This window comes from Hippoglossus hippoglossus, chromosome 9 (assembly GCF_009819705.1).
Source record: "Hippoglossus hippoglossus isolate fHipHip1 chromosome 9, fHipHip1.pri, whole genome shotgun sequence".
Taxonomy (NCBI): domain Eukaryota; kingdom Metazoa; phylum Chordata; class Actinopteri; order Pleuronectiformes; family Pleuronectidae; genus Hippoglossus; species Hippoglossus hippoglossus.
In genome coordinates, this window is record NC_047159.1 from 24,970,330 (window position 1) to 24,984,234 (window position 13,905).

Sequence of the window (13,905 nt, forward strand, 5' to 3'; positions counted from 1 at the left end):
CCACACAAAATAACAGCCAATATTTAAATGTTTTGACAATTTTTAAATTCTAAAGAAAAGACAATCTATAAATTTTGGTTTATTCCTCACTGTTCCTTTATTTTTGCGAGAATGCTATACGTAGTTAGCAATTCAGTTGTAGGCGATACATACCTTGTACTCATGAATAAGGACCCAATAGAAAAACTAAGCTTGTCATGTATGGACTTTCATCAGTCTACTATGTCGGTGAATGCTAAGAAAACAGAAAAGAAATATTGTATTGTGAGCTTTACTTCCTCAAAACGCATTAGCACTCAAACAGTCTGAATATGTTTTGTTTTTTGGGGATTTCCCAGTGCTTTTGGATGGAAGATGATGATTACACTTATTAGATTTATTTTGCTTTTGTCTCATTTTTGGAATGAGAGATGCACCAAATTCTAAACCAAAGAGGAACACATGTCCAAGAGGCATGCCGATAATTGACATATTCATTCACTGTGAATTGCATGTGGCACTATAGAGATGCATATAGTTAACATCAATGACACATAAAACTGTAACAGACTTTCTTCACCATTCTTTACTCTCTCTCCAAACATCAGTTTGTTTTCCAAAGAAAAAACATGAAGGAAACTCTTTTAAATAGGAAGTCTTTGTAAACAAATGTTTACACGAGACATAACATAAACATTAACATAGCATGGATGCAGTATACTGTATAAAGCCTTGCTGTAAGTGAACCCTGGACTGGACTAAACTCTGCTGCCACCTAGTGTTAAATAGGACTTACTTGCTTTCAATAATGGAACAAACTGTGAAGCAGGATTTTGCCAAGTAAAACAAATGCGCTGCCGCTGGCTTCTCACTTGGATTAGAAAATAATGTGTTCAGTCACCTTCTCCTCCAAGATATCTCCTACGCAACATGACACCAGACCGCTCATCCCTGGGGCGCAGACTTGGCAGTGTGTGTTGTTTTCTTGTGAACAAGAGGAAACCAGTGTGTGTTGTGGGGACAGCTGTGGTGTTGCATGGAATCTTTTGGCCTCAGCAGCACTCCTGTGGGAAGTGTCTTGAATATCTGTCATTTGAAAAACACGGGGGAGTCTGGTTTGCTTCGCTCTGTTGTTTAAGCTTCTGTTCGTGACATTTCGTACAATCATCATGTCTCTCATAACACAGGTTTCTTACCATTTATAGTTTTCCTTGAGATGTTTGTTCAACCTGATGATCATGTGCTCTCAGCCCCATCCGCAGACACTGTTTCAACACCGCTGCCAGAACATTCATCTTGAGAGTAAGATGACACTTAATGCAATGATAATCAACATAATCAGTTTGTGAATATCTCACTTTATCTACTCCTACATTTGAGTTGCAACCTCTGTTGTCAAACCTGGGCTCAAGTTGAAAATGCCACCTGATTCTTCACTGATCCGTTAATAGATATTATAACCAGGATTTTCAGTATTGGTACATTTTGGCAAGGGTTTGGTCAGTTGTACTGCTGATGTGGCGTTTGTTCATTACCTGTGTATATACATGGAAGCTACTTGAACTAGGTATGAATGAGTAAATACATCATCATCACATTACCACATACATGATTGTTCCTCTCATAGGTTGAGAGGGAATGGATACTGTGGAGGTAAAAAAATCTTTTCGAGACTAGATGATAAAACTTTTCCCACTGTCATGCCTGGTCATGGTAAATATGAAGCTATGGTTAGAAGTGGTAAGCTTAGCTCAGCATGAAGACTGGGAGAGGAAACCTTAGACTGTATATAAAGATGGAGGATGTGACTCCACTTCCTCCCACTACAGAAATGAAGCCAAAACATCCCGTATACATCATTTAGGCTACATGTGTTTGGGAGCCAGAGTCTGTGCAGTGGCGATTGTTGTATCAGTGTGACAAAATAACACTGATACTTGAAAGACCAATCATGAGTCAGCCTCAGCTTATCGATTATGATATTTCATCCCCGTTTTTACAGCAACAAATAATTATTTAGTAAAAAACTTACCATAAAAATGAGCACTTCAACATGAATCAGTGTGATAATAACTCCCTACAGGACAAGAAAAATGTTTCATACATGTGCTTTGACTGTTTAGTTTGGTACATGTCCCATCCACTAACATGGAAGAGGCCAGGTTTATGATCTATACTGCAGCCAGCCTCACTTTTGCGGAGCCATTGTGTCATCCATCTTTTTATAGTCTATGGGGGAAACAGCTAGCCTGGTTACCAAACATCCAGCTGCACCTCTAACTCTCACAGGTCTCAGTTATTTAATCTACAAAAACTGTTGAATAACCGGGATGAAGATAATTATATATATATATATATATATATATAGACATTCATAATGTTGACATCTATGATTTTGTACATTTTGGTGCAGATTAGACTACCTTCCTTTTACTTTACTAATTATTTTTCTATCACTATAAGAGCTACATACTGGATTATCTGACTTTAAAGGTTTGTCAAAGCAGTACTGTGACAGTAAAGTGTAGCCTCACCCAGGCTTGTTACACAGGTTTTGCACAGTTGAACAAACTTTATAATGTGGTAGAGGTATAGTATATAGTTCCTTTTCTCTGGGCAGATTTACAGAAATAGTTTTATATCGGATTATGTCGGACCTTTCCTTTGATTCAGACTTTTTCAGAATCACTGCATTATGAATCAATCGGGTCCTGTAAGGTTACAGCCAACTCACGTCACTGCAGTCCGTCAGAACCTGGACCTGTGACACATCTCGTGTTTCAGCGGTTTCATTGAGTAATTCTATGTTGATACCTGTGCTGCAGACTTTCTCTGGGTTTTCTCTACTTCTGTTTAGTGGTCTTGCCAAACAAAGATTTTAAATATATTTTTAAGGGCAACACTGAGATCTGGACAGTCTGTGTGTGGTGGACCTTGAGGTGTCGATTGGAAGGGTATCCGCTGAATCACACCTGAGGCCACCATCCGAATTCGTGTTTGTGTTGTTAGTTTTTCACTATGGAGCCATATTCCAGCTCATATCTGAGGGCAACAGTACAGTCTAGAGAAGATCTCAACTGTGTCATTGTTTGAGTTTCAACAGAAGTAAACGTGCAGTAAACATTAAAGGTCAAGAGTGAAAATCCTCCCACAGATCTCAGTAAGAGAGATGTGAGTTTACTGGAGCTGCCAGATTGTTTGCTTTCATTATGGTTGGAGGGAGAGGATAAAAGCTGTTCTTGGTGTTTCCTAAACAAGGCTGACTTTCAGCAGATGAAACCAAGTCTGATAAGAAGATTTTTGACAGATTCTAGTCTGTGAACTTCAGATTATTTATTGATCAAATAAAGTGAAAGTTATAGAAAAACAGAGTAAAGAATCCTTTTGAGAGGAACAGGGTAGGTCTTTGTCTGCAGCTTTTCGTTCTACACAAAGCTCTCTGTAGAATACAGAATCATGTCGGACAAAACATTTTCATTACCAGATGTGTCTTACATTTAACATTCAACTTTCAAAATTAAATCAGACAAATAACAGTACCTACTGGAATAAAGATAGTACAAGAAGGATTACCATGAATCTGGTGAATATAAATGTGCTTTCAAACGGGGGCTGTTGGGTCTTGTCGGAAGTATTGATTCTTAGCGCCATGCTAGTTTAGAGATATATTCTTAAACTTGGACAGACATAACTCTGCTAACTAAATGCAACCCTCTCTCCCAGTAAGTGGTTTACTGGTACCTGATTCATACAATGAGATTGTAAATCACAGGCTGCATTAAGTGTCTCAATATTTTACCACAGAAACCAAATGCTGCACATCAAGGCAGAGACAAAACAGAATCTGGTAGATCTATGAGTCAGTACTTATTAACATCAAAATGATTGTCAGTTGCAATGCCAACTTGTTCATGTTAAACAGGTATAGTATAAAGTTGCGGTCTTATTTTACTCTAATGCTAACATGTGCTGACTTTGCAGCTGAAGCTCATGGGAATGGCAATAGATCTGCAGATATAGTCATGGAAAAGTATTGCAAGTTTTGACCTCATGATGGTGCTATAGTAAATGGCAGCTTTTCAAAACTTTAACGGTTGATCCTTTATCTTGGTGATAGAAGATGGTGTCCCTCGAAAACACATGCAAGTGAAATTTAATGATCCAGTAGTTCATAGGCCAAAGCGGGGAACTTACATTCTAAGAGCCATTTTATTATCATGTCTAAAAAGGAATTACAACACAAATACATTTGAAGCTATTCACCCTCAGATCCACAGAATATGAACATAGACCTAGTGCCGACACAGTGCAAGAGCTCAGTCAGGTAAACATTAGGCCGGTGGTGCTAAGAAAAAATTATCTTATCTAAAAATTTTTAAAAAACGTGAAAATATATAAATATGACAAATTTTCTTTGTTCCCAAGTGTCCCAATAAAGTGTTTATGACAGATTAGTAATAGTTAAATAATAATTTAACACCAACTGCCTTAGTATCTGGCACCTTTACTTTGAGGGTTGGGTGATGAAAAGTTTGCATAGATAAATGAAATATATGTTGACCCTAACCCTAACCCCTAACCCTGCTAACATTCAGAGCAAAATGGGTGGAACATGTCCTTGGCTAACTCAACCTTAACTGAAGTTTGGATGTTTATAAAATATATAAAGACATTTAAAAAAAATTAGTAGCTGGATGAGTAGTAGATCCAACCCCCCTCATGTGGCTCTGCAGTGAACAACATATTTTAGTACATGGCCCAGCTATCAACAACCTGTGTTAGTTTGGCCCATCCGCAATAAAGTAAAAGTTACAATTCATTATTGGTGAGCTGCATCGCACTGCACAACAGGACATTCTTCATGAAACACATTTTTTTTATTCTTTGAGCAAAAAAAGCAACATTAAATAAAATTTCAAATAAATATTTGCAGAAGCAGATCATTCTTACAAGCTCCAGGCAGCTCCTTTTACATTCAGAGTAGAGCTATCTGGACCCTTCTGATCTGTGATGGATGAGCAGATTCTCCCTGCCTGGTTTGATGCAGTGAGCATTTTGGAATTTTCCTTCATTCATTTTCTTCTTGAAACAATGGCTGTGGGAGAGAGCAGATAAGGATTAAGACTAAATACTCGATTAAATTAAATCCTCAAATCTATTTTAATGCTTTATCAGCCGCACTGACCGCATAAGCCACATCCTCCGGCCGAGGGTCCGGTCGCTGCCATGTGTAGTTGGACAAAATCTTCAGGACGACCAAACCGAAGGCTACGATCAAAACTCCTAATGAATTTCCTAACACGGCCTCAGGTGGAAGGCTGGAGTACGGCTGAGTTTCATTGGTGTTTCCTTTACTGTGGAGAAAAACTTTAAAAACAAGCGCTGACACCGCAGTTCACTGTTGGAGGATTTAAAAATTTGAACCGAGATGGAAAACATGAAAGGCAGTAAAAACAAGACTTACAGAGTAAAGATGAGTTTCTCGTTAATTCCGGAGATGCAGGCGGCGATGCTGAGCACCATTATGCTGCCTCCCATCCACACATGGACGGGTTTCATGAGTTTTCGTAGTGAAACAGGGGAGCAGGGCAGGAGAAAACCAGCCACACCTACCACCCACTACATGGACAAACGAATAGACATCCACAGAAAGAATGAGCAGAATTAAATGTCTGCTGACCTTATTGCATTTGACCTATGAAGTTATTCTGTTTGTGTATTGTAACTCGTATACCTGTAGGGCAAAAAGAGCGGTAGCAGTTATTCCAATCCAGCTGTGTATGGAGTAGAGGTTGGCCATGTGTTTGGCATTGTGGAAGTCAAACACAGCACAAAGTCCCACGATTGACAGCAGCAGGGCGATGAGCATCAGTGCAGCATGAAGGATCTTCCAGGGCAGTTTGTTCTGACCCCAGGTCAGGGGGATGCGGTACACCACCGCTCCTGCAGGGGGGGCACCAACAGATACACATGTGTCAGCAGGATTAACTCAGTTCAGGTCTGAACAATATCAATGAGGAGGAGGCATGGAGTCAGCTTATTTGTAAATGTGATTTTTGCTTGTTATTCTTAATATTGTGTGAACCAATGTCTGTTGTCATGGACCCGGGCCGTTTTTTAATGTTTATGTTTTGAATTGTTAAGTATACAGTACACAGTATTTCATTAGAAAAACTGCAGTCATATATACATATAAACAGCATTAGTGATCTTCTTGTAACCTGGTAGATCAGTCGTGTGAATTACTGTTGCAAAACAAACTAATAGGAACGTTGTGTGTTGCCCTGCTCCACACTGCCTACCTCTATATTTACCTTGGATAATGGTGATCCAAGCATAGGATATAATATCAATACTGCTGTTTACAGCCCTCATCGACTGAGCTCTGTTAGTTGAGCATGTTGTATAGGCAGTGTTATAATGTTTCTACCTTGGTAGTGCAGAATTTTACAAAGTAAGATTATCACTGTTAGTTAGGTTAGTTTTTTGCCGTTTGTTCAAATTATAATTCTAACTTTAATTCAAAAAGGCTCCTGTGTAGTACACACAACAAACCAAGCACAATTTAAAGATCAATTGGTTTTGGATGGATATTTATTCTATAGACCACTAAATTATACATGATTGTATACACCATTGTTTTCTTTGTTGTTACCTGTTCTTATGATAAATGAATGAATTCATTTTGCAGAAATATGTTGAGTAACGTCCATATGTGTGTATGGGTACTTCATTAGATAAATAAATAATTAAAAGATGCTTTACAGTATTTTACTTTGTTTTTATAAAAAATTATGAGAGGGGTGCCCTTTGTCTTCAGCTGAGCCCTGGCCCCCCACAATGCCTTTACACGGCCATGTGACGATCACTTTCATTTCATCATAAACAGCCACATGATTCTTTTTTCCACACTCAGAGGGTCAAAGAGCAAAAGAGAGAGAGTGGGTGTGCACTGTAAAAAATACGACTTCCCACAGACTGTGGGTCTACAGCCCTTCACCTGATGTTCTGCTAACCATTAACATGATATACTGTCATTATAGCCTGCATCGGGTTACATATCAAAAAACGTTTACTAGAGTTTTAATGTCACTGTTGAGTCACTCCACCCAAACAGGTAATACAGACTAAACAGGAGTGACCACACAGTCAGAGAGCGCCTGTGTCGGAAAGTTTGTTTGTTTGTTCGTTTGTTTGTTCGTTTGCTCTCTCTCTCTCTCTCTCTCTCTCTCTCTCTCCTCTCTCCTCTCTCCTCTCTCCCCCCCCCCCCCCCCCCCCCCCCACCTTTGAAATGAAAATTGACCTGATCGATACAGTGTTAGTTTCATCTTTCCATATAAAACCGGCGTTATTCATATAGAATCTGTCTGTCACAGAAAAATTCTTAAAAAGAAAACCACAGACGATTCTGTCAAACACAGAAACTTGTCAAAGTATAAATCATGAATGTTGATAACATTTGAAAAGTTGTAACATGTAACATTACAAGTGTTGTTTCACCTTTTGAATCGGTTTGTGTGTGCGCGTGTGTGTGTGTGTGTGTGTGTGTGTGTGTGTGTGTGTGTGTGTGTGTGTGTGTGTGTGTGTGTGTGTGTGTGTAATACATTTTTTCTAGTGATAATGACCACTGAAATCTTTATAGTACGGTTTGGCCATCCACCCATTCACACACACATTCATGCAGTGCATCGATGTGCAGCACTTTGTCAACACATCACTCACACACAGCTGGCACAGCCGTCAGGGGCAATTTGGGGTTCAGTATCTTGCCCAAGGACACTTCGGCATGCAGATCTGGTCATGGAAACATCTGTTGTAGAAAAACTACCACAGAGGAATTACTGTGGCATGTGTCTATGTATATACAGTGTGTGTGTGTGTGTGTGTGTGTGTGTGTGTGTGTGTGTGTGAAGAAGTGAGAAACAGAAATGAAACTCAGAGATCCAAATTGAAAAAGTCACTCACCGATGCCGTACACCACCACCAGGCCTGTGACCATCAGGACGGGGTGCCAGTTGAACTGCAGGGCCGAGCCGTCCCAGGCGAACCCGCCGCGCCACTGGCTGTTCCACACACACACGCACACCACGCAGGCCAAGCCCAGGCACAGGCACAGCAGGTAGCATAGGTAAAAGTTCACGGTGGACCTCATCCTGGAGAGATCCGTCAGCTAAACAGATACAAATAAAAATAAAATCAGAACAGCATGGCAGCGCAGTGGTAAGACAGAGAGATGGTCGTGTGGCTGATTCAACCCCAACATGAGTTAGTCACTGCAAAGTTAGTACGGATCAGGCCAGAGGAAGACTAAATGTTCCTTACAAGACAATTGGGTCACACATATCCATTGTCTCAACAATACTTCAATGACTACAGCTCAGTGTGAAACTGTGAATATTTAATCATGTATTAAATATTCACGGAAATGCTGTTGACTAATAGGCTAAAAGACACAAAGACACATTAAGAGACCAAATTTCAGTGATGTTTTAACCTCAACATATTCACCAGATCAATGCAGATCAGCTTCCTGCCAAATTTAAGTATTTACTAAATTAAAAGAATGATAGGCGGGAAGGACAAAAACAGAAAATACCTATATTGCAGCAGAAATGGCTGGAGCTATTTTAACCTTGAACCACCACTTAATTCAACAACGCAAGCTCAACATTGTATTATAAGCTCAAGATTTGACGGAAATGTATTGCTCACCTTACCTTATCCACAGCTGCTGTAAAACTGTGCACTTCCTACTTTACAACACAGAGCTTAGCTGCTCATCATGTAGGAGTCATAGCTGCACCTGACGATTTTTTTTTATTTGCCACAGTCAATCTTTAACCGACACTCACTGTGTTATTTGCTCTGACTTTGCGGTTGGCTGGTTCAGCCGAGGTCTCACTTCTACATTCGGCCGTGTGGCGGAGGCTGAGGGGGAAGCAGTCTGGGGGGGTGGAGGTGCAGCTGGGAGTCGAGGGGCCGCCCTGCAGCATCTGCTGCCTGGGGAGCGGGACACATTGATCAGTTTGGGGCTAATCAGCCAAATAGTATCTGCTCCACACAGACAAACCACAGAACAGTGTCAGACTTAGTAGAGATATAAGCACAGTCAGAAACACGTGTGACTGACATATTTCAAATAGTCCACTTTGCTTAAGAAGGTTCCTAACTGAGTGAAAGAACCTCGAAGTGTTTGAGCGGCCGCCATTACAAGAGCTGTTTGAATTCTCTAAATCAGGGGTCTTCAACGTTTTTCAGGCCAAGGACCCCCAAACTGATGGAGAGATGGAGCAGGGACCCCCTACTATATAAATTGTATAAAATTGTGTTTTATATTAAACTGGGCCTAGTGTCATGTATAAACATAGCTACCCTGTTATTGTGCATTCAATACTAAGCTATTCAAATAATACACAGGTTCATATATTCATGTTTTTATTTTAAACATGTGCAAGGTACAGGGTGGCCGTGCCACTGCCATTTATAAACATACATCTTGCATACAACACTGAGCTATTAAAATAATTCACAGATGCATGTTAAGGTGTATTTAAAGACATTTAAATTTGTGGGGGAAAAAATTGGTTGGAAAAAACAATTATAAATATAGAAAATTGTCTAATCAACCAAAAATTCCACGGACCCCCTGTTGAAGACCTCTGCTCTAAATGATAAGGAAAGGAGCTTCAATGCCTCCTGACTTATCTCCTTTAGCATAGGAAACACTGGACCATCCCTTATGAACGCAAAGGAGACCTTTTCATCTCACAGTTCACTGCGGCAGACACATTTAAAGCGACACTAGGGTTAGGCATGTAGTTATGATGGTTAGGGTTAGGGCAGGGGGCTAGGGGGCAGGGGGCTAGGGGGCAGGGGGCTAGGGGGCAGGGAGCTAGGGGCTAGGGGGCAGATTATGTCACTGAGTGTCCTCACAACTCTAGAGAGACGTGCGTGTGAGTGTTTCTGTGTGAGCTCCACATGAAGCCACAGAGTCACAGCCTGAGCTGACACCTCGACTGAGAACTGAGACCAACTCAGAAAGTTTCACAACACACCGGGAACCCGACATACTGATGTGAAACTCAGGTAACACATGAGCGCTGTTGGTCCCGAGGCAGACTGTGTGTCCATGGGCTCGTTCCGCCGCACCGTGGCTCTCCGTCCCCTTCACACCTGTCCCTGACCATGGGACGGTTTCCGTCCGGTTAAGGAATAATGTCTAAACATTATAGGAATAATGTCTAAACATTATTCCTTAACCGGACGGAAACCGTTATTATAGAACGGAGATTATTTGAACTATTCGACCGCAGACTTTCTTCTTCTTTTTACTCTTTGCGGTGGTAATACTGAGGTCGACTCTCCTCTAAACTTGTTTTTTTAAATAAAGTCTTGAGAGGTCCTCAAGTTATCAATGATAGCTACAGCGTTTCCTCTTTATGACGGTGGCTGATGAATTATTGACACACACGCACACACACACACACACAGCTCTCTACAGATACGCCTCAAACTCACCTTGAGTTCCTCTTTTAGTCTGACATGTCACGTGATCAAACAGAGTAAAGTTGTGTACCTGCTTTACAAACCCTCCACATCCATGAAGACCACAGGCGACGTGTATAGTGTCGTGAATAATCGCTGAGTTTACGCTCCACAATCAGGAAGAGGTACCTGACTTCACTTGACCCATTTCCTTATCGCTAGCGCAGCGCCTTGTGGGAAATGTGGTTGTATTACTACGTGTGTGTGTGTGTTGCAACACTTGGCATTGTTTAACACACACACACACACACACAAACACACACTGCTTGAGGGAACTGACCTGAACAGATTTGTTGTCTTACAGCGCCACCTGCAGGCAGCTGTAGTCTGAGTCTTTCTCTGCTGTGAGGTGACATGTGGGCCGTGCGTGACGCTGCCTTCGCTGTCTCTTTGGAATCTGCAAAGCGATGCATCAGTTTTCGGTAGTTGACCTGTTTTATTCTGTATATTTAACAGGCTGTGCTGCAGCCTCAGAATGATCAATGAAAGAATTCAGAGGGAGTAAATCTAATTTAGTGCATGTTACAGCTTTGAGAACAAGATGTATGGTCTTTTTGTCTGTTCGGCACATATCGGCCACAGTATGATTATTGTTAATGCAGAAAAGTCAAACTATGGCAGAAGGATTTCACATAAAATGACAAATAATTGCATTAATTAAACCCTTTAATCAACTATTGATAAGGCTTCCTGGCTCCCCTTGGCATAATCTATTTGCAGCTTGAATAGCTGGTATTACTTCATTGATTAGTTTGCATACACTATAGGCTGGAGCCAGATTTACCCTCAGAGGAGCCATCACTCTGTTCCTCTTGCTGCCTGTGCAGTGCGTGTGTGTGTGCGTGTGTGTGTGTGAGTTAACCAAACACCATGGATCATATAGACTAAAATAATACAGTCATTAAAACCAGACTTCAACTCTTCCACAAGATCCGCAAATGTAGATGTGCCAATAAGGCCACTAGTGGTAAAAGCAGTATTAGCAAACTAATTGCCACCAGTCAAATTCAAATAAACTAATTGCTGCACTGAGCCTGGAGCCTTCAGGCCCCCTGAAGGTCTTGGGCCCAGTTGCTAACGGTTAAAGGGATAGTTCACCCAAAATGGAAAACTCCCTCATTATCTATGATGATGGAGGGGTGGGTGAAGTGTGTGAGTCCACAAAACACTTTTGGACTTTCAGGGGTAAACAGTGTTGCAGCCAAATCATTAATCATTACTTTTATCGTAAGAAAACAAAAGAAACGTCTCATCATTTACATTCCCCCCCCCCCCCCCCCCAACATTTATGCTAAAAACATGGTGTAAATGACATCGCTCTGAGTTAAATTTGAAGTTGGTAATGCACTTTTTTTTACATTGTAATTTATTTTGCAGCAGAGCAAAACTTGTGCATCAGAAATATGTAATGATAAAATATTATTTTTTTATTATTTCTTTTATTTATTGGTGTATTTAACGGGGACAATGCGCATAAATATGAGACATTGCTGTAAATACACCAGCGGGTATTTCTCATGTGTTTTCCCTGGATAGATGCGGGAAAGTCACTCTGAAGAAAGGAATGCAATATTAAAATGACAAAGTTATTGAGATTATTTATAAGCATGGACGGCAATACAAGAGAAGAGGAATATTAATGTGAGTAACTGCATCCTGCAGGATACCATTATTCTGCATTGTCAGTGGCTTTTTAAAACTCTGAGCAGTCAGTGCAAGGAGACTCAAACACACACACACTTTACAGTAATAAAATACATGCATGCACATGTGTGAGGACAAATTGGTGAAGGCAAGGTGTTTGGTGACAGCAGCACAGGCAGATACAGAGAATCTAAACTCAAGGTTCATTTAGCAGCTTTTTCTCCAGCTCACAACAATAAGACCCTCTTCAGCAAGTATCTCCCTGCACTGAGTGCTTTAAGGGCCTCTTGTCCTTGTTGGACTCAAATGTGACTGCTGAGATTTATTCTTGACAACATAAGAAATATCTAAATATTGAGGCTCTTTATGGTTGTTTCTCTTTCTCTAACCAGAGTTACAATCATTTTTTTTGTTGTAGGTGTTTTTGGAGTCAGAGAGAATACTCGAGGAGAGGTGGACAACATGCACTGAAGTCCCCAGCTGGAGTCAAAGCAAAGCTCTTGCATTTATTCCCTTCCTACAGAATATCATGGGATCATTTCTTCGTTTTAATCTGCGCCAATGCTGAGAGTTAATCTAGTTACATGCTGCACATGTACTGAAATCAAACAGTGTAAAGGTGCTGAGTCTCTGTTCTCTAAAACAGACAGAAATCAAGATGTCAGTGGCTACAAGTCCCTGCCTTCTTTTATCAAAGTCTCTTAGATCCTCTGACAGACTCCTTGAAGCCATGTTTTAAGATGTGTCTCTCTGCCCTTCCTCGGTGTGACAGGCCTCAGCAGCACAGGGTGGAGGATGAGGATACTTAGGTAGAGTGGGCAGAGATGGCTGTGCGACTCAGTGGGACAGCTCCAGGCTTTTGTTAGGGGGCGTCTGGGTCCATGTTCTGTTTTTCTTGTACTCCTTCTTGGATGCTTTGACTAATGGCACAATAAACGCAGCAATTACAATCGATTTTTGAAGTTTTATCACCATCATTTTTGCATTATCACTGAGAGGTAACCACTGACAACCTCAGACGACATAGTCGTGCACATGTGGTTATATCATAGGGTTATATGCAGCGATGCAGGGACGATCATATGTTGTACACAGGTGTTAAAGGCTTGGCCTGTCCCTTTAAGTACAGAAGCCAATGGGTATGACGTAGTACACCGAGGTGTTGTGGAAAAGAGAAGGGACGTTTTTGAAGGTTATGACTGCGGTGTGACGCAGATGTGTGTCAAGAGTACCTGCAGGCTAATGAAGCCCAGTACAGCTCATGCTGATAGTAGTTAGGCAGTAAAAGTGTCTAGATAAGCTCAGGGTTCCAGCATAACTGTGTCCACGCCCCTGTATGTTGCTGCTGCTGTTTTGGAGGGCTAATAAAGTGGCTGCATTCTGAACGATACTTCAACATCTCTTCATCCTTCGTTGATGGCTGGTTACCTACCAGACAACGAGCCTAACTTCAGATAAACTACCAGTGAGCTCCAAACTACGGTTCGGAGCCGAGATACTGACTATTAGGAAGGTAACACAGGGAAGGTTAAAGGGTGCCTTGAGACTGTGGCGGCATCTGCAAATACTTCTGTACAAAATATGTGAGGGTGATAATAGGACTATAAACATACCTGAGTTCCAGTTTCCCTCATTTGATGTAGGAATGAAGAAGAAGAGTGGCACAGTGCAGTCAGCACTGATGCCACACAGCAAGAAGGTTCCAGGTTTAAATCCGAGGTTGGCTGCAGCCTTTCT

The 13,905-nt window shown here is 41.1% G+C and overlaps 1 protein-coding gene across 4 annotated transcripts; it reads right to left on the reverse strand.

Moving 5' to 3' along the window:
- Positions 1 to 4,379: 4,379 nt before the first annotated feature.
- Positions 4,380 to 10,701, reverse strand: LOC117768558 (cytochrome b ascorbate-dependent protein 3). Of its 4 annotated transcripts, none has more exons than XM_034597039.1 (7): positions 10,556 to 10,701; positions 8,832 to 8,979; positions 7,945 to 8,149; positions 5,714 to 5,922; positions 5,444 to 5,598; positions 5,165 to 5,333; positions 4,380 to 5,074 (listed from the first exon to the last, which is right to left on the reverse strand). In XM_034597039.1, exons 2-7 carry the CDS (start codon positions 8,970 to 8,972, stop codon positions 5,048 to 5,050), a joined length of 906 nt encoding a protein of 301 aa, XP_034452930.1. In that variant the 5' UTR covers positions 8,973 to 8,979; positions 10,556 to 10,701; the 3' UTR covers positions 4,380 to 5,047. The 4 variants fall into 4 exon arrangements, with proteins under 4 accessions (XP_034452930.1, XP_034452932.1, XP_034452931.1 ...); XM_034597041.1 differs by having other exon boundaries at positions 8,850 to 8,979; positions 10,556 to 10,700; XM_034597040.1 differs by having other exon boundaries at positions 10,498 to 10,641.
- Positions 10,702 to 13,905: the final 3,204 nt, after the last annotated feature.

Excerpts from the sequence above, each read along its gene's own strand:
- LOC117768558 (XM_034597039.1), bottom strand. The coding sequence starts at position 8,972 with ATGCTGCAGGGCGGCCCCTCGACTCCCAGCTGCACCTCCACCCCCCCA. Across the intron at positions 5,334-5,443 it reads GAGAAACTCATCTTTACTCT|TAAAGGAAACACCAATGAAA; the intron begins GTAAGTCTTGTT and ends TTTTCTCCACAG. Across the intron at positions 5,075-5,164 it reads CGGAGGATGTGGCTTATGCG|CCATTGTTTCAAGAAGAAAA; the intron begins GTCAGTGCGGCT and ends TCTCTCCCACAG.